At 38.5% G+C, this 26,454-nt stretch overlaps 1 protein-coding gene across 1 annotated transcript; it reads right to left on the reverse strand.

Annotated features, from left to right (window-relative positions):
* Window positions 1–3,687: 3,687 nt before the first annotated feature.
* ca10b (carbonic anhydrase Xb) lies at window positions 3,688–22,045 on the reverse strand. Its single transcript, XM_026916904.3, has 9 exons — window positions 21,736–22,045; window positions 19,034–19,108; window positions 16,020–16,159; window positions 10,298–10,483; window positions 9,451–9,546; window positions 5,865–5,937; window positions 4,639–4,793; window positions 3,918–4,086; window positions 3,688–3,830 (listed from the first exon to the last, which is right to left on the reverse strand). The coding sequence occupies exons 1-9, from the start codon at window positions 21,791–21,793 to the stop codon at window positions 3,808–3,810; spliced, it is 975 nt and encodes a 324-aa protein (XP_026772705.3). The 5' UTR covers window positions 21,794–22,045; the 3' UTR covers window positions 3,688–3,807.
* Window positions 22,046–26,454: the final 4,409 nt, after the last annotated feature.

Raw genomic sequence — 26,454 nt, forward strand, 5'->3', positions numbered from 1 at the left:
ACAACCTGTTTACATTACACTCTCACTGCTTCCCCCTAGTGTACAACCTGTTTACATTACACTCTCACTACTGCCCCCTAGTGTACAATCTGTTCACATTACACTCTCACTACTGCCCCCTAGTGTACAACCTGTTTACATTACACTCTCACTGCTTCCCCCTAGTGTACAACCTGTTTACATTACACTCTCACTACTGCCCCCTAGTGTACAACCTGTTTACATTACACTCTCACTGCTTCCCCCTAGTGTACAACCTGTTTACATTACACTCTCACTACTGCCCCCTAGTGTACAATCTGTTCACATTACACTCTCACTACTGCCCCCTAGTGTACAACCTGTTTAAATTACACTCTCACTGCTGCCCCCTAGTGTACAATCTGTTCACATTACACTCTCACTACTGCCCCCTAGTGTACAACCTGTTTACATTACACTCTCACTACTGCCCCCTAGTGTACAACCTGTTTAAATTACACTCTCACTGCTGCCCCCTAGTGTACAACCTGTTTACATTACACTCTCACTACTGCCCCCTAGTGTACAACCTGTTCACATTACACTCTCACTACTGCCCCCTAGTGTACAACCTGTTCACATTACACTCTCACTGCTTCCCCCTAGTGTACAACCTGTTTACATTACACTCTCACTACTGCCCCCTAGTGTACAACCTGTTTACATTACACTCTCACTACTGCCCCCTAGTGTACAACCTGTTTACATTACACTCTCACTACTGCCCCCTAGTGTACAACCTGATTACATTACACTCTCACTGCTGCCCCCTAGTGTACAACCTAATCACATTACACTCTGTACAACCTAATAACACGTTACAGTCGTGTTACAGTTTGGGTGATCCTTTGCCCATGACAGCCTCAGATTCCCGTTCTTGGCTGGAAGGAGTGGAACCCAATGTGGTCTTCTGCTGTTGTAGCCCATCCACCTCAAGGCTTGATGTTTTGTGCATGCTGAGATGCTTTTCTGCTCACCACGGTTGTAAAGAGTGATTATTTGAGTTACTATATCCTTCCTGGCAGCTTGAACCAACCTGGCCATTTTCCCCTAACCTCTCATATCAACAAGGCTTTTCCACCCTACTGTTGTGTGTGAAAATCCCAGGAGATCAGCAGTTTCTGAAATATTCAAACCAGCCCATCTAGTACCAACAACCATGCCATGATTAAAGTCACTGAAATCACTTTTTTTCCCCCTATTCTGATGTTAACTGAAGCTCTTGACCTGTATCTGCATGATTTTATGCATTGCGCTGATGCCACATGACTGGTCTATTAGATAACTGCATGAATGTGCAGGTGTACAGGTGTCCTTAATAAAGTGGACGGTGTAGTGTAAATTATCATCACAACCATTTACATTTATGGCATTTATTTATGGCAGACGTCCTTATCCAGAGCTAATTACAGAAGTGCTTTAAAGTCTCCATCAATAAATACATCCTGATACTGGTTCACTAGGTCAGGGACTAAGAGTACTAAAAACCCTATTGGGGTATGGAAAGCACACACAAAGACAACATAAAGATTTAAAAAAAAAAAAAAATAGCAACATGCTAATATAAGTACTCTATTAAGATGTAAGTCTTTAGTCTTCATTTGAAGACAGCCATTGACTCAGCTGTTCAGACATCTAGGGGAAGTTCATTCCACCACCTAGGTACCAGAATAGAGAAGAGCTTTGATGCATGCCTTCCTTGTATCCTGAGAGATGGTAGGTCCAACCAAGCAGTGCTCGAGGTCTGGGAAGCATAGCTAGGGGGTCTATGATTTTTAAATTTGTCAAAGGAAATCACAATCCAGCATTTATGAAAGTTTTTTCTTTTTTAGTAACCAGTTTATCCTGATCATGGTTATGGTGGACCTGCAGCCTATCCCAGGAACACTGGGTACGAAGGGGGAATACACTCTGGATGGGATGCTATTCCATCACAAGGAACCATTTACACACATTCACACTTAGGAGGGATTTAGCTAGGGACTACTACAAGCCATTATATTTCCTTGACAACAGGTATTGCATCATCAACCATCATCAAGCATTTTGTTTGCCCAGCTGATAAAGATTTTTTGTCCAAAACATTTCATTTGTCTGGGAACTTTGTGTACTATGATTAAGTTTTACTATACAGTATAGTATACAGTTACATTACTGCACATCAGCACCATCCAGATACCTTGTGCACATTGAATACAACAGTCTACTAATTTAATTGGACAAGTGGCTTTCCAAGAGTGTTGATATTTAGTATTACAGCACTGTTACATTTCACTGTTTGTATCACTCTCCTTGTCTGTGTTTGGTACATAAAATTCCAGTTCTAGCAATAGTTCATTACATTGAAACCTTTGAAACTGTACTTACTACAGGCAGTTAATCAGTCTGTGCGTTGCATGACAACACGCACGGCTCCATCCAGCTGTAGCTTCTTTGGGGACTATTTTCATTGATGGAGCAAAAATAAACAAATTAACTGCAGACTTGTGCTTGTTGAACATCTCCTTCCAGATTTAGTCCCCCTTTGCTCTTTTAATAACCTTCACTCTTCTGGGGAGGCTTTCCACTAGATTTTGGAAAGTGGCTGTGGGGATTTGGCCATTCAGCCACAACAGGATTAGTGAGGTCAGGCACTGATGGCAGTTGAAGAGACCTGGGGTGCAGTTGGTGTTCCAGTTCATCCCAAAATTGTTCAATCGGGTTGAGGTCAGGGCTCTGTGAAGGACACTTGAGTTCTTCCACTCCAACCTTGGCAAACCATGTCCTTATAGATCTAGCTATCTGTGCACAGGAGCATTGTCACTGGCCCCTTAGTTTCAGTGAAAGGAAATCATAATGCCACAAAGTACAAAGACATCCTAGACAATTGTGTGCTTCCAACTTTGTGGCAATATTTTGGGGAAGGCTGATACATGGGTGTCATAGTCAGGTGTCCACATACTTTTGGCCATATAGTGTAGCTAGCCATAACCGTTTCCATTACCAGAGAACTGAGTGCCTAATATATATCCATATTACCTTCCCCTGAACAAGCGTAGAGACTGGGATGAATCCTAGAAGACACAGGAGTATGGTGTGACCACAACAAGCCAATGAAGAGTGTGAGATTGTAACATAAGTGCAATTGTATGTATGTCTTTAACTTTGCACATGCATACACAAATAAATTTTCTTCCTTGTTTTCATAGACAGCCATTCTATTTTTTATTATTATGTAAGCTCATTGTAATCAGCAGTGGTGGCTCAATGACTAAAGGCTTTGGGTGACTGATCAGAAGGTCAGGGGTTCAAGCACTGCCAAGCTGCCACTGTTGGGACCTTGAGCAGGTGTTTAACCCTATCTGCTCCAGTGATGAGGTATCATGGCTGACCCAATCTTTCTACCAAACTGGGGGGGAAAAAAAGAATTCCATTGTAATGTATGTGACAAATAATGGCTTTATGTCTTCTATGCATTGGGGAGTATAAGCCAGAACAGTGCACAGAATACCTTTATGCAGTGACAGTAAATGTCTATGTTAGTTTATTACCACAAATCCATTAAGCATAATAGGGCATGTCGTAAGAAGGCCTCACACTACATAATAGTGCACAATGATGCTGACTATATCTTGTGTCCTTTGTATAAAGTGGAGTTTATACACTGATTCAGACAGACACAGAGCATTCCCTCCCAAAGTGCCTTTATTTAATCATAATACACAGTAAAATAATATGTCTGTGTCTTTAGTCATCTCGCCTCTGTCTCTTTGCAGAAGACACACACACACCATTTTATCACAGGGGTTATTTCAGCAGCCACTCATTCACTGCAAAGAAAACACAAACAATTATAAAGATAGTGTTTAATGATATTAATATTGCAATGCGTACTGCAGTGGGTGTGTAACACATACCCCTGTAGTGTGTCCTGAGTGTATTAGCACACTGGTGTGTGTGAGTGTTGACGTTGATGTTGGTGTGTATGCAGCGCTGGTTTAGGCTCTGTTGTGGCCGATAGTTATCACTTAAACTGAGGAAGATCTGAGACACTGCATTTTGACTGAGGAGACGCAGAGACTGCAGCTACAAACATAGACACACATACACACATACACACACAAGTAAGAAGGCATACATAAGCATATTTAGAGAGCAGCAGTTGAAATGTCTTGGCAGTACATTATTATCAAATTCAAATGCAGGCTAGGATTGGAAAAGGTTTAAATCATGCAACAGGCTTGTGATAATGTCTGAAAATGTTAGGCCTTTTACATATTCTACACAAATGCACAAACGTGACTGCAAATGCACAAATTGATGCACTGCTAGAGTCAGAAACAGCTAACCTGCAAAGAGGCAGCAAAGTATAGGCAACTGCGGAAAAGAGATTTGAAATGGCTACTGTGGAGGAAAGTTAAATTTTGTACATTGCTTTGACTTTGCATATTTCCATGTTTGTATATAGCGACTCTATGGGCAAAGTGTGGAACAATGCGACACATTATTAAATAATGGACGCGTGCAAATTCTATGCGTGGCGCGTAGGTCAGGAACGCCGCTTGCATTGTTGCACATGTTGGTTTGTATAGTGTATGTAACAGGCCTTAGCCATTATGTCATCACTTTATGGTTCACCTCAATATGTGAAACATAGACAGGTTTATTCATCAGGATCCATGTGACCGTTTCAAGACATGGTGGCACCGTCAGCGAGCCTTCATATGTTATAAAGCGCCAAGTCTCAGGATACAATTCCTCCAGATCCAATCCCGCAAGTTCATATGCATCATCTGCAACGAGTTACAACAGCTTTTTAAAGACTCTGTTCTCATCATGTGGCTATTAACTGGTTTACTCTCACTCTTGCTCCACTACTCGGTCACTTTCCCCAATTATTTTTAACCTGATGGTAATTGGTCTCAGTGTAAACTGAATATTGCCAATGTATAAGCATATGTATTTGTCTGGGCTGTTTCTATGTGGAAGCATGGATGTGTTTAATAGTCCTCCTGTCCCAAGACTCAATCCCACCAAAACAACCATGGCTGATTTTAGCCCTTACTCCAGAATAGGTACTTTTTGCAAGACCACAAACAATGAGTTGTGGAACACTTCTAATCTACATAGTTCCTGGAGAAGTTTGTGGGTTTTTTTGGTTTCACTACACTGAAGGGACTGTGATCATTATGACAAAACAACTGAAGTTACCCAGCCTGCACAACATTAATTTCAGTATGCAACGAAAGCACAGTGACAGAGAGAACATCGAGGAAGCTTACTGTGTTGCCTTGTCACGCATAACATTGTTCAACCAGCTGCACATGACTAATACAATGTTTCTGACCTTTCAAGTGTTCTACTTTACTAGTTACTCGTTCTGCTTGTGATGTAAATTATGCTTTAGTAATCGCTCAATAGTTAATCATGTGTTTAAAAAAATAAGACAGTCAATCATTCTGTGATGCTTGCGTTTAGTCAGTGCCATTTAGTATGGCAAGTTCCACCCTAATGGGTTGAGGAGTGAAGTGTGCATCCACTGGATATATTTAATAATTAATGGAAATAAACAATAATCATGACCAGTTGGTGGAGCTATAGAAGGAGTCAACCAATCAGGAGCCAACCAGGGATGACTTCATAAAAAACATATCCAAGCAATCCAGAGTAAATAGAATATACTGTATATACATATACATATATATATATATATATATATATATATATATATATATATATATATATATATATATATATATATATATATATATATATATATACATACATAATAAAAATATTTTTATGTTTTTTTTGCACTCTTAGTGTGTTAAAGCTGCAGAAGTTTATGAACAAAATATTCTTACTTTTGTACGTTATTCTAGTGATAATTTCTCTGCTCAGCATCCGGAGGAGAAATGGATTAGTGGGCTCTGATATCTGAAAAAAACGAAACACAACCAGTTAGAACACTTTAATGCAGTGGCATCAAGTGTCATATTCATGTTAAATACATCAGTTTCAGAGAATTCGTTTTTCGTTATTAGTGCACTTCAGATGCAGTAGTGTAAGATTATGGTCACAGACTGAGAGCATAAGTACAGTCACTCTGTTTAAGGCAGACCATTTTAGACAATCCAGCATTCCGGCACTAAATAAAATAATGTTTCGATCGCTGACTCACGCCTGACTATGCCTTACTATATACCTTAACACGACTTAAAAATGTCATACATAATATTAGTCTAAATCATAGAAGCCAAAACATAAAATTGCATATACCATATGCAGTCCTGTGTATATATGAAGTAGGCTACCACATCAGCTGTTATATAACATGACAACTGGTATTTTAGACCAACTAATTCCATTGTCAGTCTCTTAAGAACAACACAAAAACTGTCGCTTTGACATCTGTACAGCACGAGACATTTTCTCTTGAGCGCTTGAAAAGGTGGACATGCTCGTACTTTTCAGAAAAGAATATTTAGTGTGACGGTTATATAGATATGTTATTCTTATTTAAAGCTGCAGTTTGTGTCTGGAGTGTCAGATTGGAAATAGTGGGAAATTTGTATGCATATGTCATTCACAAGCTCAGATATTTCAAATGTCATCACACCCAAAACATTAGGCACAAAACAAGTCTGGCTACACAATGACTGGCTGGAGCTGAAGACGATAAGGAGTATGAGGGAGTGAGAGTGTAAACATAAAGGAGTGAGAGGGTGAAAGAGTCCAGTACTACATTGTAAGAAGAAAAAGTTTTTTTTAGCTTTTTTTCCTCCTGAACAGGTAAGGCATTTATTTGTTCACTAATTTAGATGCTAATGAGTGATAGTCACCCGAATTATCCTCGTCAAAAAGTTACAGCAACAAGAGAAAATGTGAAATCTGTACCTAGTGTGCTGTCTACAGTTCATCCATGAATGTCAGAATGTCTCCCTATTGTTATACAGCATTTAATTCAATTCAATCTTATTTGTATAGTGCTTTTAACAATAGAAACTGTCACAAAGCAGCTGGATATAGACCCTAATGAGCAAGCTAGAGGTGACAGCGCAAGGAGAACCGCACTGACATGAAGACAACTTGAAGATGAAACCTTGAGAGGAACCAGACTCAAGAGGAAACCCATCCTCTTCTGGGTGACACATAACAAATCATAAGAGTATCCAGGTGTCGAATAGTAAAGTCTAAATCAGTACTAAATCTGTTGGAAGGATGTTCAGTATATGAGCAGTCTTTATGATTACAACAGCAGTTGTTAAACTATCTCCGTCGCACGAGAGATTCAGTTGTATAACCTCCTGTGATCAGCCCATTGACATGCAGCGCATGCATCTGAGTCACAGAAGAAACATTTAAATAACTCACTGTAATTGGCGCATGGTGAGCAATTAACACACAGCACAACAAAACAGGGTAATTCTCAAATTGTTTCTATAATCTTTCTGAGAAGAAAGCTACTCCTCTGTACAAAGTAACAGCTGGTAGTGCACTTTTTTTTTATTTTTACATACTATTTAGTATGCTAGTATGTGATTCAGGATGATACGCGTAGTTCAGAATAATGAGTCTGGAAAGGGGCCTGGGAAAAACAAGCCATTGATGCAAAGCGGAAAATAAATTCATTTATTCCTCCAATGCTAAACCTCCAATAACACCTGGATAAAGCTTGTATTTGGCATTTCCCTGACATTAATAAGAACAGCTCATTTCCATCAGGACAGCATTAAAACGCCTCAGTACGACTTTAGCTCTTGGTTTCATGACATTAATTAATGAATATTTATGCTTAGGTTTGGACAAAGCAACAGATTATAAATCTCATTTCAAAGAAGACATCTTCTTGTATTGACATGCAAAATTGGTTCTCCCTTTGTTTAGAAGGCTATTAGTAAGGTAATGAATATTAGGGAATGTTTTGCTTTACGAATATTAATGACTAGGATTAATGCTGGCAGGTCATCTTTGCTGTGCCACCACACTGATCCAGAATGCAGCTGCATGACTTGTTTTTATCTATTTATTTATTTTTAATCTTCCCAGGTTCTCCCTCATCACCCCATTGCTGCACTCTCACCACTAGCTCTCTGTAGCTGCACAAATCCAATTTAAAACACTGACTGCAAAGAGGAAAAAAAAAATGGTCCTGCCCAGAGCTACCAGAAGGCAGCTAACAAACGCCCAGCCGCATCATATTCCCTCCGAGCTACAAGCCAAGCTTGACCCTCAACATACAAGGAGAACTTGCATGAAGACTCTGTCCTGGTACCATGGTGGTATAACTTCCCCTGGCTGTTTAAACAGCTAAGAGCTTTGTCTTGCGTGTTGAAGTGCTTGACTGATTTACACAACAGCCAATTTCGTTCAGAATACAACACACCCCCGGGCAATCTGAACAAACCTGACAGTAGCTTAGCACATGGGTTAAATATGGAGAAGAGTGAACAGCTTTTTCAACTGTGGAGGATTTCTCCACGCCGCCTTTACCCACACCTGTCAACTTGACGAGACGGCGTGTGTTTTTGGAATTACATGTTAGAGCCAAAGTCGACTGTCGGTGGCACTTATGGTCACCGAGAGCCTCAGGGTCATCACTGGGAGGCATCTGATGCATTCGAATGCAGATTTATAGCAAAACAATTAGCATTATTTGTATATAGCTTTAACCATATTTTCCTCAACCAAGGGCTGGCTGGAAAAGGGAATAGTAAGTGGGAAGACAGAGCCAAAAACACACAGAGGAACCATGTTTGCTGCTAATGAGCTACTACTGCAGAGCGAAACCCACCCCTGCCATTATTAATGTTTGTGAAGGAGGGATATATACACTAGTATATTATAGAGGGCATTTAATTGGATCTACATGAGTACAGAATGAGTCATTAAAAATTTTAATCATTGTCCCAGAAGTGAGAACCTATTAAAAATTAAATGATCTTCAAAGCAATATTTTTGTATTTATTCTAGATATACTATCATATTTGTGTCTATAACACTAAGAGAGGTACAAAAAGCTCTAAAACACCTATTTCAACTTCAGGAGCAACTTAAGTAATAAATAATACATAAATAAATAAAATGCCTCAACTTGTAGGGTTAGTTTCATTGCTGTACAAATAGCTTTTAGCATCATTAGCACCTGATCTATGTTTTTTAAGTCACTCTGGATCAGGGAGTGTGTTAAATGCTGCAAATATAAATATAAATGTAAATGACTAGTGAGGAATGACAGGAAAAAAAACAGGTTTGTGCATCAGAAATTTCAGAAATGCATAACAATTTACTAAACATATATAGACATGATTGTCACTTGAGGTGTGTTTATGTTTAACAGACTTTGGAATATCACAGAAATGCCTAAAAATAATTCGATATAGGACTTGTAAATTATTACAGTATATAAATGAGTTATACTAGTGTGTTATGTAAATGCTGAACTGTGACCTTCATGAAGAGAGAGACAATGGCGACGCCATGCGGGCTCTTTTCTGCTTCGCTGTAGTTTAAATATAAATCCTGGTTATAGTGGATTAACTGCACCTGAGGAAACACACAGAACAACTTACGCTATATATGAGTGAAGATAGCATTACATGACAGTAATAATTATACCAGTAATAGTAATGGACTTAATAATGGGGTTAAAAAGCACAATGTGTTGTTTATTAATAAATTAAAAAAATTGTAATCATTGGGAAATTACTGTGGTCACTTGCTGCCCCCTGCTAGCATTATTATTATTATTATTATTTATAAGCAGCATCACATGCTGGATTGACAGCCTGACGTACATTAAAACTGAGAGTGTTAGATAATCCTTGCTTTAATTAAAGCCTAAAATAATGCTGATCTAATGCTGATGCAATGCGACTGTGTGTTGTCTTAATAAACATGCAGTGTTAAGAAGCTGAGTGTGAGTGCCTCCTCCGTGTTGTGGTTTGATGGATAGGTCTTGCTTACATTTGCGCGTGTAACTGCAGTGTAATCATTTCATAAACTCGGAGCAAATCCTCTTAATCCTGATCTCTTAAGCCTTATCGTCTCCTGCTGTTCTCAGTGTGTTCACTCTCCGCTTAAATTTTCAAGTTGTGTGCTGTGTATATTTTTATTTTTAAAAATAGAGACGCCACATATTTTCAGTAGCAGATGTGCTTTCACAGTGCATTATATGTAATACACATAGTCTCTCACACACTGAGCATGAAAAAAAAAATAATTACAATGATTTATCCCAGAAAAGATTCCATTCTCTGTGTTTTAAGACACATATCTAGTGCAGTTTCTGCCTCACCTCTCCAGGAAAGGCATTCCCGTTGATCAGGTGCTCTGAGCCGTGTGTGTCATCACTGCCGAAATGCAGTCTGATCTCCTGCAGTGTGTACGTGTAACTCAGGGGACCGCCAGACACACACACGCGCTTAGAGCCATCCACACGTAGAATCACATGACGCCCTGTATTATACAGCACACCACTGATCTGAGAAATAGAAAGATAGATAGATATACACAGCAGATATAAAAAGTTAAAACTGCTTTTGTTTTTTGTGATGTGAAAAATGAATCAGAGATAAATCACGTCAGGTATTTTTCCACCTTTAATGCGATATAGCAACCAAAAAAATTCAAGTGGAAAAACAAATAAGAACATTTTAGGGAAAAAAGAGCAAAAAACTTACAATAACCTGGTTGCACACTCCTTAAATATTACTTTGTTAAAGCATCTTTTGCTTAATACAGTCATTTTGGGTAAGCACAACTCAACATAGCACATCTTGATTTGGCAATTTTATTCCACTCTTCCTTGCAAAAATATTCCAGATCTATCAAATTGAGAGGGGATCAACCAGTGCACAGCCCTCTTCAAGCCTTTCCACAGGTTTTCGATAGGATTTAGATCTGGGTCCTTTCAAAACATTGATCTTCTTCTTCTTCTGAAGCCATCCCTTTATTGATTTGGATGTGTGCTTTAGGTTGTTATCATGCTGGAAGGTGAATTTTTTCTTCATCTGCAGTTGGCCTGCAGATTTTGTGCCAAAATAGACTGGTATTTAAAGCTATCTATGATTCCCTCAATCTAGCACTACTGTAGTAACCATTTCAAACTAGGAAGTGGAATTTTATTTGGCAAACGTAGTTAAGTGGAGTGAAATGTCTCAATGCAGTTATACTAAATATAAGCACTCGTGGCAGTGGACTTTAAATAACTGTTGTATAAAAATTGTCTTATAGATTTGAAGCATGCTGTAATATCCAGCCTGGACATTCCTCTTCTAGAGTGCCAGAGGGCACCCAACTCTGCATTTCGAATTTTTTTTTTTTTGTTGTCATTGTCATTGTCATTTTATGTGTAAGTTCTGTGCCTTGATTCTTTTGGACAGACTTTTGTGTACAACCCTTTTTTCCTTATCTCAATGCCTTTTTTTGCCTTTTGCCTAGCGCCTCTGGTTTGATGCTTTTTCTGATCCCTGAGCTGAAATTTCGACTTCTCTTTGGATCTTGTTTTTTTGGATTTCTCTGCCCTCTACTCTATCTAATTTTGATAATGACTCTGGACTGGATTTTTTTACTCAGGCTTTGCTTATTAAACATCTCTCATATGGATCCTTATTCTGTCCCAGAGAGCTCTTTGCTACAGAAGGCTTTGCTTGACAAAGTGGATCTAGCAGGACGCTGCAAACTTGAATCAGCTGTTCTATCTCAGGGTCAACTGTTGGGCAACCTTCTGCCTAGCGCCAGCCTCAATGCTAGTTCACGACAGAAACTTTATGGTGTATTCATGGTGAAACTCTCACAAGATCCATTCATGACCCTATAATCTCATGGAAACAAGGTGAACTCATCACCTGGAGTGAAGCTTGTTTTGATCATTGTTTGTCTCTGCCAAGTCTCTCTACCCATATAGGAAGTCCATCCCAGAACCCTACAAAGACCTTGCAGAGGTATTTAGCAAGTCACAAGCATCAATATTACCACCATCTCAACCTTGGGACTGTGCAATAGACCTCCTAGCAGGCACAATTCCTCCTAGTGGTCAGGCCTATTCCCTATCCCTTCCAGAAACCAAGGCCATGGAAGAATACATCTCTGAAGCCCTGGCGCAAGGCTACATAAATCCATCCACATCTCCTGCCACTGCAGACTTCTTTTTTGTGGAGAAGAATGATGGAGGACTCAGACCCTGTATTGATTACCAAAGCCTCAATGCTGTCACTGTCAAATATCGGAATCCATTGTCGTAGGTCCCATCTTCCATTGAGTAGGTAAGAGGGGCTAAGATTTACTAAGCTCGAACTATGGAATGCTTATAACCTGACATGTATCAGGGGAGGCGATGAGTGAATGTGAATTTCACAAACCCTCAGATGAGAATGTAGTGGAGATTCTCACAATCATTCTCACCATTATAGATCATTTCTCCAAAGCCTGTTGTCTCATTCCCCTTGCCAAGTGATCCACAGCAACGGAAACAGCCGAGGTATTATTTAAAGAGATGTTTAACTTGTATATTCTCCCCAAGGACATTGTTTCAGACTGTGGTGTTCAAATCTCTTCTTGTGTCTGGAAGCATTTTGCAAGAGGCTTACCATAAATGTCAGTCTGTCCTCAGGTACCACCCCAGTCAAATGGGCAAATGGAATGGCTCAACCAGGAGACTGGGAGGTTCCTCAGAGCATACTGCTTTAACAACCAGCAGGATTGGAGCAGGCAGAATATGCACAATATTTCTTGAGGCATTCATCCACCAACTTCACACCTTTCCTATGCATTCTGGGGTTCAAACCACCACTTGTCTTATTCACCCATGGTCTTATTCTGTCCCTGAGGGCTCTTTGTTACATACGCTTTCAGTGTATCTCAGGGAAGTTCAAATTCACATTTGTTTGTGCTGATTTGTGCTGTAAAAATGATTTGTGTGCAATTTTTAAAAACATGTAACATATATCAACATAAGTCAATGGGCAAGAGTGATGTCACAAAGAATTAAACTTGTCAAAGTATTTTTGTACAATACAAATCAGTCAACTTATCAGTTGTGGGGTGGCCACAGAGAATATCATTGGTCACTCTTTAACATCACACACAAGCTGCACTCGGAAGATGAATTACTTTTTGCTTAAACAGATTGGAAGGGAGTGACGTGCGCAACAAATCAATTTGTTTCTTTGTTTCTGTTATCTTTTTTTCGGAGCCATCAGAAATCTGGTGGGCCCCCAGGCTAAACCCACACACAAGAGGAAGCAATAAATTCAGCAAATTCACTTTGCATAATATTCTTTCGGTGGTAATCACTGTCACTTCGGATGAAATTGAATAAAGCTGCAGAGGGAACAGAACCCACTGCAGTGCTGATGTAATGAGTTGTGAGTTAATTCAGCTCTGAACTGACAGTGATTGTGATTTCACTTGACAGCAGAGAGAAACAACACTGACAGCCACGCTGGGATGAACTACACCAATGTTGATAAAATGGTGTCATAACTTTCATGCTGAAGATGAATATACACTTTATTTCCACTCACACACACAAATCTATCCACACACAACTGACTTACTGACATACTGGTGCTGGTAACTGTTCTTCACGCTGTACCGTGATATTCAACACACCATCAGAAAGGCTCTCATTGTGTTTCACTGGGCAGGAGGCAGCTTTGATAAACAAACGAGATACAATCTGTTCTAAAACAGTGTGCAGACCTTAAATCTACCAAGATCTGTTTAATCCATCATATTCCTTTGAGAGATTACAATAACGATGTTGATTAATACACAAAAGGGCTCCCAAGTGGCACAACAGAAAAGCGTTCGCCTTTTCATCAGCAGAAACAGGGTTTTGAAGGTGTTTGAATCCTGACAATTCCACAGTAATCTGGGATCCAAGGAAGCAAAATTGGCCATGCTCTCTGGGTGGGAGGGACGGCAAACTCTCTCCCCTGTCAATCACAGTGACTGTGTTACACTGCTGGCTGTGCCTGATGTGAAGTTGAGTATTTTCTTAAAACAGCACAAGTGACAGCATGAATTGTGCAACCTGAAATGTTTTCCTTCTTCCTTCTATACCACAGCTTTGGTCCAGCTATTAGAATTTTTTATTTATTAAAGCATGACATTTCATACTTTTTAGCAGTTTATAGTTACGTTTAACGTTGTGGAAATGTCCTCAAAAGCAGTTCCTGTGATAGTTTACATTATAGCAGCTGTAAACAGCTGTCCCCTCACCAGCCAGTCTTTTATCTTTATACTGACTAAGACAAAATAAATCCAGTTTCTCATGTTAACCAAATGAAAGCGCAAACTCCTCCGTCCTGAAGACTTTCCCGTGGTGGAAAACGTATTCACGTTTACAAAAGTGCTGACACTGGGGTCCCTGTGCATGAGCCGGAAGTGCTCACTAAAATGTAAGCGCATTAATATGAACCTATTGTTTACATTATTGTCAGATGCATCTGATTTAAGAAGTCAGTTAATTCTAATAAAAAGGTATTTTTTTTATTTTATAACAGAAGTATTTTTGAGATAATGAGAATAATTATTATTATCGATGCAAACTGGCTCTAACAGTAAAACAAACAAAAGGTTAATAGCTGAAGATGAGCAATGTGAATGTACTAAATAATTAACAACAACTACCATGACTAAGCAAAGAATTGTTTTAGTGGGTGTGTGCTGAGGTATCAGAAGTGTAAACAAAAGTTGTTTGTGTGTGTGTGTGTGTGTGTGTGGCTGGAGGGTGTACGTAGGTATGCTTATTTGCACTTGGGTTATGAATATGTATGACCATGTGGGCTATGTAGCTGCCTTTGCCGTAATATGAAAACAGATTTATATGATCCCACGCGACAATGATCAAGCGTTGAACAATGGGATAATTACTTGACTAACATTAATTGCAGCTTAGCATAATGGACATATTTTTGCTTAGGATATTAAATAGTGAATGGGCTGGTTGCTGCAAAAGACAAGAATATAATCACATATAAGCGAGACTCAGACAGATGCAGAAGAAATGCATAAGAAAGTCTTTTATCTGATCAGCTGAGCAACTTGAAGACGATGTCAATTTGTAGTCAAGTCAGGCAGACAGAAGTGCCGAAACTCACTTAAAAAAGATAAAACGTAGCCTCATCATCAATGCAGCTCATCATGAAGTCCGCTCAGATTGAGATGAAATCATTTGTTTTATTCGTGATATGTAGGATAACCACTCGTTATGCATTTCATGGGACAGTTCCAAAAATCAAAAGCTGGCCCAACATTTCACTGATCACAGAGATTAATCAGTAAAAACTTATTTTGTTAACTTTTATAATATGTCTTATACATATGCAATGTAAAATTATATAGAAAAATGTGTAGTTGCTATAGGTTTTGCTCCAGTGATCATACTTATTCTCTTATGCTCTTGGTGAAAAAAAATAGAAATAAATTGATCTAATGCATGGCTGTAAGTGTTGATGGAGTCTAATCATTCTAAGTGAAAGCTGAGAATATAAATAAAACCATTAAAGAGTGATTAAAGTTCCCCTCAGATATGTAATTAATTTAACATTTTTTCCACCCCAGAAGAAAGATTTCAAATACAACAAGAAGAATCTCGTGTGTTCAGCATGAAACTGCACACAGCTTGTTTATAGCCTATCATCATATTTTCAATCCGTCTCAATCCATTGGTTGATATTGCTCAAAGTCTTCAACACACATGTCTGATTGTAGCTGTACTAAGTAGGAATAAATAAATGCGTGTATAAAACTAACGAACACGTACGGAGCATTGTGGAAAGTCTTCTGATCACATGGTACTGACACCAGTTGCATTCCTATTCTATGCTGAAATCTATAAATCTATGAATCTGTAATTATTATAATCATTTTTAACCACAGCTTAATAGTGCCTCCTTGTGTATAATTGTCAGCTTGATAAACATGAGTGAGTTACTTACCAAGACACACACACACATTTGGTGGTCTTACTCTTTTACAGGATTACACACAGTTTGATGCATCGGACTTACCTTTCTTCCTCCTGTGATGCGTAGAGGGGTAAGGAAGGGGTCAAAAGTCAGACGGCGGGTCTCGATGTTCACCGGCGACTGTCTTTTCCCAACGGAGCAAAGCTTCCAAGCAGAGTTCACCAATCCCCAAAAAGAGGGAACTGTAACACACACACACACACACACACACAGTGTTTATATGTGGCCTGTATAGCACATAGCAGATTGTCTTTGAGATATGTCCACAGTGGATTGCTGATGATCAGGCATTTGTGATGATGTTTACGTGGCCTATGGTGTCCTGCCTCATCTAATTACATCATATGCGTTTATTAGATTCATTTTAATCAACTTTCATTTGCATATATAAACATGCTATTATATTTCATAATCACTGATTTAGATGCCAGTCATCAGTTTAGGAAAACACACTGTGCTGAAAGCAGAAATTTTTATTTTTTTTTAGGCTGTAGGTATTTTATTTCTTATATAGTACCATATGGTTCCATGGTTTCTTTGCTCGGCTGCTTTTCATGATTACTACATGCTTGCTTACATTTCCTGTTGCTGAATTTCTGAATATTGAATGAAAGATTTCTGCCCTCTTGCCACATATCATGCTTTAGTTTTTTAGTCTGCTAAAATTTGTGCCTTATAACAAAAAATAAAAAATAAATAAAAAATAGAAAATGGAACAAAAGTAGTAATTTAACAATTTCAAGGCACCAAAAAATGTATATCCTTGCTGCGAAAGCCTATTATTCATTCTTTCATTCATTCACCTCCAGTGTTTACCCAAAAGATCACAAAGCTGAAATTGTGTATATTCTGTGCTAAATTACTATTTTGTATCACACACTCAGTATCTCTTACAGATGTTTAAGCACATAAGTATGTGTTTGTGTTCAGTGACCTATATAAACTATGGCTTTCCCAGAATAGTGACAGTGCAGTGATTCCGCTTCTGTACATTTGAGATCCAATCACACAGATTAACACAGCGGATAACATTCCAGCATTGTTCGCTCTGTTTGATTTCACAACATCAAAGTCATGCAAACAGTAGTGCTGTATATAATCACTATCAAACCTTTACAATCCTTAACATTTCCTGTTTTCTCTAGCTACTTCTGACCAATATTTTTACTTTAGCCCAAAACTCTTATCATTATTCTGCTGTAGCCCTGTCCTAATCATTATTCTCACCTGTTCTGCGTCAGATCACTATTCTCACCTGTTCTGCCTCAGCCCTGACTCAGATCACTACTCTCACCTGTTCTGCCTCAGATCACTATTCTCACCTGTTCTGCCTCAGCCCTGACTCAGATCACTACTCTCACCTATTCTGCCTCAGATCACTATTCTCACCTTTTCTGCCTCAGATTACTATTCTCATCTGTTCTGCCTCAGATCTCTATTCTCACCTTTTCTGCCTCAGATTACTATTCTCACCTGTTCTGCCTCAGCCCTGTCTCAGATTACTACTCTCAACTGTTCTGCCTCAGCCCTGCCTCAGATCACTACTCTCAACTGTTCTGCCTCAGATCACTATTCTCACCTGTTCTGCCTCAGCCCTGCCTCAGATCACTATTCTCATGTTCTGCCTCAGATCACTATTCTCATGTTCTGCCTCAGATCACTATTCTCACCTGTTCTGCCTCAGCCCTGCCTCAGATCACTATTCTCATGTTCTGCCTCAGATTACTATTCTCAACTGTTCTGCCTCAGCCCTGCCTCAGATCACTACTCTCATCTGTTCTGCTTTTGCCACGCCCTAGGATTATTATTCTCACCTGATCTGCTTTAGCTCCACCCTAATCATAACTATCACCTCATCTGCTTTAGTCCCTCTCCAATCATTATCGTCACCTATTTTGCTTTAGCCCCACCCCCAATCATTATTCTCACCTGTTCTGTTTTAGCCCCACCCCCAATCATTATTCTCACCTGTTCTGTTTTAGCCCCACCCCCAATCATTATTCTCACCTGTTCTGTTTTAGCCCCACCCCCAATCACTATTCTCACCTGCTCTGCTTTAGCCCCACCCCCAATCATTATTCTCACCTGTTCTGGTTTAGCCCCATCTCCAATCATTATTCTCACCTGTTCTGCTTTAGCCCCACCCCCCATCATTATTCTCACCCGTTCCACTGTACACTTGCCCTGATCTTCAGGAGTGTGTATGTCACCTTTCAAGACCTATACTGCACATCTTAATGTAATAGATACATTGATGCTAAACTGGCATCTATAACATTTCTTTATATAAATTCTTAAATCTGCAAGAACCTAAAGAAGTATCCTACATTTTGTTTTGTTGACTAAATCAACTAAATTTGATACATGGATATTATGCAGACCAACAAGCCCGCATTTAATAGACCCAGTTCCTGAGTCTGGAGCCTTTTCACATAATGGACATTATGATAAAAAGTTATATAATATATATAATGCTTTTTGATGCTGCAACTGAACCGTAATTTAGATTTCTTATGTTCTTATGCTTTGGCGTGGATATTTACGCTGTGTTGGTTTTCTGTGGTTTTATGCTGTGTATGTCCTAGATTTATTAAACAGATTTCTGTGTCAGTGGGATTGACCTGTATAAACACAGTGTAAATGAAATAATCAGGTGTGTTTGTCATACATCACTGCATCTGCCATCTGCTCCAGATTGTGCTTTGAATCAGATGCTTTAACAAAAGCATCATGTTCTCTTAGGTGAGGCATGAGGTGTGAAACGGATAGTAACGGACAGATGATAAGAACACAGCTTAACACTGAATCGGGGTCCTATTACACACAGATTAAATTTCTAGATTAATTAAACAAAAATCTGTTTCTGAATAAAAGCGTGCAAAGCTGATTTATTCATCAGTATTCACTTATTCACACGATTTATATAACTGACGTCACAGCAAATCCATTCGAGCGCTGACCCAAATAAACACATGCTGTGTGAAAGCTCTTCTTTCTCCCTCTGTTTTGACACAGTTATATGGGTGAGAAGTCTAGTATTAGGCTTGTGTTCTTACCTGGAATAAAACTTCCTTCTATGACATCTTTATAAGCCCACCATCCATCATGAGGCATTGAGGATGCAGGCTGTGCTGCAAAAAAAAAAAAAAAAAAATGGAAAGAGTGGTGCAAATTCAAAGCATGATAACTGTTCAACCCGGGTATTACAGTTTATTTATTATGGGTGAGTGGCAGAAATCAGAAGCAGCTAGAAATGTCTATTTTCCAGTGATAAATAGCAGGAGATAGGAGGCAGCTTTCCCAACTGTCCCAGACGACTGCTATAGACAACTGTAAGAGACGAACACAACAGATGAGCTGTTATGCTTGTCTATAGCGCTTGTCTGTTATGTTCGTGTGGAGCATTCATCTGTGATGCTTGTCAGTAGCACTTCGTCTATAGCAATCATCTGTGACACATGTCCGTAGATTGCTTTAAGTCTACGCGGGAAGCCCGGCCTCCCTTAAAATTTCATTCAGTGGCAATGAAATGTTTCTATAGTAAATGGAGAAATGTGTCTATATTATTCATCCCGCTTGGTGAACTTTGTTATTTTAGCAAATAAAATCATCAAATATCTCACTTCAATATCGGGCTTGTTCGAATGTAACGCAAAGTGTTTTCGGTAGACATTGCAGCCTGCATGAAAATCTTCTTTGAAGCCCCGGAAACAGCGCCGACAGAAACCCAGTGAAGCATGGCTTCTATGGGCTTCTATAGGAGAATGAAGTACGCTATGTTTTAATGGGAGAAAAGATTAACGCCCAGTGGACGACTGAGACAATTCAATTCAATTCTACTTACATAGCACTTTTAACAATGGAAATTGTCACAAAGCAGCTTTACATACATCCAGATATGGATTTAGATTTAGATCCCAAATCTAAAGCCAGAGGCGACAATGGCAAGGAAAAACTCCCTGAGACGACATGAGGGAAAAAACCTTGCGAGGAACCAGAAGGGAATCCATATTCTTCTGGGTGACACTGGACACTGGGTACCTCACGGGCACACGGCTTCATTGTTTAGCATAGAAAAAAATTCTCTCAATGTTTATTGGACAGTGCGCTCATCGCTTGTCCTGCCCGGATGCACGGCTTCTCCATAAGATGTTTGAGAGAGGCACTCAGCTCTCTCAAAGGCGCTGAACCTCGTAACCAACTGTCAATCACTGAATCTGTAATGAACATGACTGACATCTCAAATATTAAACTTATCATCACTAGTCAGGCTCACAGCGTGCCTGGAAATGCAGCAGCCGCTTAGTAACCGAATCCATAACAGTTTTACACAACTAGCATAGCTTGTTTTTTTATCACTTTATTGTAATTGATGAATATTGATATGTTTGATTATTTGCATTAGTTTTTTTTATTTTTAAACTATTATTTGTGTCGACCTGATTTTGGTAGTCTTTTCATGCTCGTACTTATGAGGAAAGCTTGAGAATTAAACAGGAGGCCAAGCCAATAGACAAAACCAGATAAAACAGAATACACAATGATATGTACTTCAGTAAGAGACAGCTGTGCTTCCCTTATTCTAACCAAACCAATTTTACCAAAAACCACCAGCTGCCACTGGTCTGTAGCCCTCATCTGTTACATGTCTGTATTCTGTATTGCCAGTCTGTTACGCTTGTCTGTAGCGTTTGTCTGGAGGAATTACGTAGCACTGGTCTGGAATATTTTGTAGCCACAGCCTTCTCTGCTCATCTTCTATGATGTTTACTGGAACGTTCGTTTGTAATGATCACATATCTGTCTGTAACAGTTCTGTAATAACTCTAACTAGTCTGTAATAGTCTGTAATCAGGCCCAGTGTCACCTTTCTGCCTAGGGACTAAATCATTGTGCACTTAGCTGTCGTGGAATGTTTGGCAGGGGTCAGTTCTACAGTACTTAAAGCACAGGGTTCAAATGAGCAGCTGCTGAAGAGCAGACACTGTAACTCTGTCTAGCGGGATGAATGAACACCATCATCAACAACAACAACATCAATAATAATAATAATAATAATAATAATAATGATAATAATAATAATTTAAAAAATAAACAAATAAATAAATAAAAACATCACTAATAATAATAATAATAATAATAATAATTTAAAAAAAATAGATGAATAAATAAATAAATAAAAACAACATCGCTAATAATAATAATAATAATAATAATGAACAAGAACAACAATAACAACAATAATAATAAAAATAACAACATCAATAATAATAATAAGAAGAATGAACAAGAACAACAATAACAACAACAACAATAATAATAAAAACAACAACATCAATAATAATAATAATAATAATAATAATAATGTGTGCTGGAAAATATTAAAATTACACATTATGACATATAAACAAACAATATGTGAACAGAAATCATCAGGGCAGTACAGGTTTGACAATCAGACAACACTTTAGTGAAATTAGTTCAATAATTTGATCATTAAGAGTTAATAGAAGGACTGCAGATTATTTATTTATTTAATTAATTATTTTATTAAATAACTCTTTTACAGTACTAGGCACCTCACACTGGTCCTGGGCTTCTACAGGCTTAAGAAGCTCAAACAATCAAATAGAATTACTCATGAATATTCATCCATCTTCTACAGAACACACTGAGTCATCAGAGCCCAGGAGCAAGCTTTAGGTAAGAAAGTGCATGAGAATAAAGAGTGCAGATCGATCACATTGAACAGTCCTACCTTCGGAAACGATGACATTAATGTGTAAAATAATAATGAATTCCCAAGCGTGCTGCATTCTGGGTTTAGTCCATATTCACAGCGCTGCTCAGCTGCGGATGTGAAGTAGTGTCAAAGGATTTAGCGTTTGAAAAAAACAAAAAATAAATAAAAAGGAAAGCAAAAGCTCAGAGTAGGGAACTCCGGAAGCGTCTTTAGGATCAATAAGACGCTGGTGTGGTTTAAAAGCTGCCGCTGAGAAACCGAGAAGCCGCCGTGCTTGTGGACGCCAGAGGGCGCAGCTAGGCTAGGACGCGAACTGTTACTGCGCATGCGCACTACGCTGCTCGGAGTATGGGAATGCTGCAGGGTCAGGCTGGAGAAAGCCGTGGGCGGGACTTTTATTGCTTTTTAACCAATTACCTAACCGCCGGCTGTCAGTCAAGTTGTGGATTGGAAAGTAAACATGTATTATTTGGAGTTATAGTGGAGAACACAAATAATGATTATATTGTAAACTGCATATTAATTCTAAAATCTTTATACATGAAGCCAGATTTATCAAGACTCAACCTCTTTTCAAAAATTTTTTTAAGTGAACTGGAGTTATTTGTTAGTTCATTAAGAGTTATGGAACATAACAATACCATTAAGTTGAGTTTATTTGAAATTGCAGGAATAACCTAATTTTTTGGAAAGATTTTTTGGAAATTTTTTGGAAATATTTATTTATTTATTTAAATTTTATTTTTATTTTATATTCATCTTCTTTTCTATTATTTGATGTATGGAAATGTGTGTGTATGTGTATGTGTATATGTACATGTGGGTATATACTACATGCGCATTTGAGATTTTGTTGTATCAGTCTTACAATTTCATTTGTTTATTCATGTATACTCATGGTATATAAGCTCTGCTCAGTTCTGATGTACAAGTTTGTATCTTGTTTTGCTTCATTTGTTGTACATTGATACATTTTGGAAAAAAAATTGCATTGGCCAATCACAGGTTAAAACTGGCTGTCAATCATTTTCTGTCCCTGCCAATTTTGGGTAATGTTTCTACCCTAAAGCATATGGAGGATTTTTGTGCGTAAAAAAAAAAAATTATATTACCATAAAGGTTGGTAGAAAAACACTTTTTCTACTGCTAAAATAGCAAGCCATGCTGTAATAATAGCAAATTGAAATGGCTAATTGAAATAAATAACAGGACACTGTAATAGAAATTATGTAAAAAAAATTCTACATATACATACAATGCTACAATATGGAAAGACAAGCTCCTGTTGTCTGTATATCAGTATAACTTGTAACAAGGGTTTTTTCTCCTATTTTCTCCCTAACTTGGTCACCTGCAAATTCCTAACCACCATCCAGCTCTCATTTAATGTAGGACAACTATCAAATAGGGAGGGTGAAGGCCAACACTTGCTTCTTTCAAGACACATGAAGCCATGCAACTATATATTTTCAAACTGCTCTTTCCATCCCATGGCATTGTAACACAGTCAGAGGAAAGCGCTATCCACCCTCTTCTGCATACATGAGCTCACAGACTCCCATGATTGGCTAGTGTTGCTGTGATTGACAGGGCAGAGAAAGTAATGCCGTTACACAGCCAATTTTGCTTCCTTCACTCCGGGCCATGGATGGATGTGGCATCGCTGAGATTCAATCGTGTGATCTCCTGATGATAGGGAAAAGCTTTTCTACTGCATCATTCGGGAGCAGGAGCTTTGATCGTTACTGGGAGCTCATTTTTAAGAATGCATGTGTTGCATTCATTCATGGATTCATCTTCATTAACCTTCAGTTATTTTGATCAGGACTGCAATGGAGACAGAGCTGGGCACAAGGCAGGAGAATTTACACTGGATTGGATGCTAGTCCACTGTAGGCCACCACACACACACATTGACACATTCATTTACACCTACAGGTAATTTAGAGTAGCAAATCCACCTACTGGCATGTTTTTGGATAGTGGGAGAAAACTGGAGAACCTGCTGAAAACCCACATGAACACAGGTTGAACATAAAAACTCCACTCAGACTCCCAAGCTTAGGATGAAACCAGAGACCCTGGAACTGTGAGGTGGCAACACTAGCAGCTGCGTCACCATGTGACCCACGAGATTATGTCTTATTTCCATACAGTAGCCTACTTTTTCCCCATCTGTTTGCCCATCTGGTGTATGAGGACAACTTTCTGCAGATTTTTAGGAGGTTCCTAGCATGCTCACACACTTCAACCAAATCTGTTTTTGGGACTTTTTTTTGCCTCTCAATCAGGTCTCTCAATTATTCAGAAACGTACTACAGATTGATCAATATGGTCACGTTTATATTTGTTATTCCCTGTATATCATATTTTTGAAATATTAATGACACAAAAATTGCAGGGGAACAGCCAAACATTGCATCAGGACTATCCCTGCTGGCAATGTTCATTTATCAGATGCAGTAGCCTTCAAGTCAAAAAATTCGCAAAAGAAGATTCACAAAAAATCCTTCTAAACAGGTTTAAAAATCTGCTAAAAACTCTTTCCTTATTTTCCATAAACAACATAGTGCTACACCATACTGACCCTGGATGACACTGGTGTAAAGGCAGTCAAGTGTTTAAATATTGTCTGTTAGAAATGTTTGAAACTACTTGGAATATGGTCACATTTGTTTCCCTGAGATAGTGGCTAAATGTACAGCCATTTATTGCTAATTTTCAAGTAAGCTAGCATGATATGTTTGGCATGTACAGAAAGCTTACAATCACTGGCTTTGTTTGGTACCTCATTTTCTCTAGACAAAAGTTCACTACAGTCCAAAACATTATTACCAGAAATATTTTTCTCTCAGAGTAATAAAATACAATTATTACATGTTTTCAAAAAACTACCTGGAAAAGGTGTCAGTTATGGCACATCACAGAGATTTTTTTGGGCTTGCTGCATAAAGGATAAAATCTGGGCCTCGTTCCAATTTTGTTTTGATTGTGCCCTTGCCCACCAGCTGCTTAACACTCTACTTAGCACTCCACTTATTAAGCTGGCTACCTAGTATGCTATTCACTTCATAAACCAGCTGCTAGATATTCAGCATACCAGACACTTTGTACTCTAGCCTATTGGCAAATCAGTTAATTAACATACTAACATGTTAGTTTACCTTGCTCTTGGTTTTAATGTGTCTGTCATTCTGACAGTGAATGTTTTAAAAATCTAAATTCAATTCAAGTCAGTAAACTCAACACAGAAAACTATCCAAGACAGCAGGTCTGGCCTGCCTTGAGTACTAATGTTGCTTAGTACTGGTAGTGTGCAGATTTCAAAATAATCAAACCAGAAGTTTGCTATTACTAGCTAGCTAACTCAGTTGTGCAGCCAGTTGATGTTTTAGCAATATTATTTTTCATTCTTGCAAAATAAAAAAAGAAGTTTGCTTGATTATAAATCCAGCAACTGTCAGATTACATAGTGAACTAAATATACATCTGCTAATAAACATCTGGTGTCTCATTGGATAAGAGGATCCAGTGTTGTTCTGGTGGATATGTAGTTCAGAGAATAAGGTCTACAAAAACAACTACACGTTTATATCTTCACATCTTTCATTTTTAAAACTGTAGAAATATTTGATGTATTCATTTATACTGTTACACACAACTAAACAACAATAATAACAACCACATCAACAACAACAACAATAATAATAATAATAATAATAATAATAATAAAAGCTGCAAGCAGCATTTTAGGGGGCCAAGCACCCAGATTCGGTGAGTCACACATTCACAGAAACGCTCTAATTGTTGCCTAAACAATCACAGGAAAGGAGAGCCATAACTTTAGGCAGTGGAATGTAGAACTGTGAATTTAGCACAAATTCTTAAAATTTAATTAGTAAAATTATGGAAGTTGTCACAGTTTTTGTCCACAGGTGGCGCAGTCATTAACATTTTTGGGAACGTTAGGGTGAGGTCCTGAAGATCAAATCTCATGACAATAAGCAAATGTCTTACTGAGATACAGCCTATCATCCTATCATCCGTTATGGGAGAACATTTTTGAATATCAAAGTTCCTTTGATAATTTTTGTTTAGACAGGTCTCAAGATTATGTGATCCAAATTTGGTGAAGATTGGACAAAATTTGGAGCAAAAAAGGCACTTAGATGTAATTTCTAAGAATTTTAAGCATGTTATTGTAACTTTTGACCAGTAGGTGGCACTGGCATGAAACTTCTTGCATAGCCTCTGGTCATGGTCCTGAAGATGCCTACCAAGTTTTGTGTCACTGCACAAAGTCACTGCAGAGATACAGTCTCACTTCCTGTTTGGCAGCTTTGCTGTCGTGAGGTGGCCCATTACAGGCAAACTGTTGGAGTATCAAATTTCTTTTGACCTTTTGTGAGGCTTACTCTGAAGATGATGTGTGCCAAATTTGGTGATGATTGAACAAAATTTTTGACAAAATCCAAGATGGCAGAAAATCAAAGGGATGTCTCAAGGATCAAAAGTTATGACCATAAACGTACTTCCAAATTAGGTCCAACTTTGACCCGATGGTGGCGCTACAGCATTGGCAGCACTTGGCCCAAATTTGGTCAGAATGTTCCTAAGACCCTCCCCAATCATTGTGCCAAATTTCACAACTTTTTACCAGATGGTTGTATGGGCTGCCATAGACAACCTAGCCAGAAGAAGAAGAAAAAGAAGAAGAAGAAAAGGTAGAATAAA

This window comes from Pangasianodon hypophthalmus, chromosome 13 (genome assembly GCF_027358585.1).
Source record: "Pangasianodon hypophthalmus isolate fPanHyp1 chromosome 13, fPanHyp1.pri, whole genome shotgun sequence".
Classification (NCBI taxonomy): Eukaryota; Metazoa; Chordata; class Actinopteri; order Siluriformes; family Pangasiidae; genus Pangasianodon; species Pangasianodon hypophthalmus.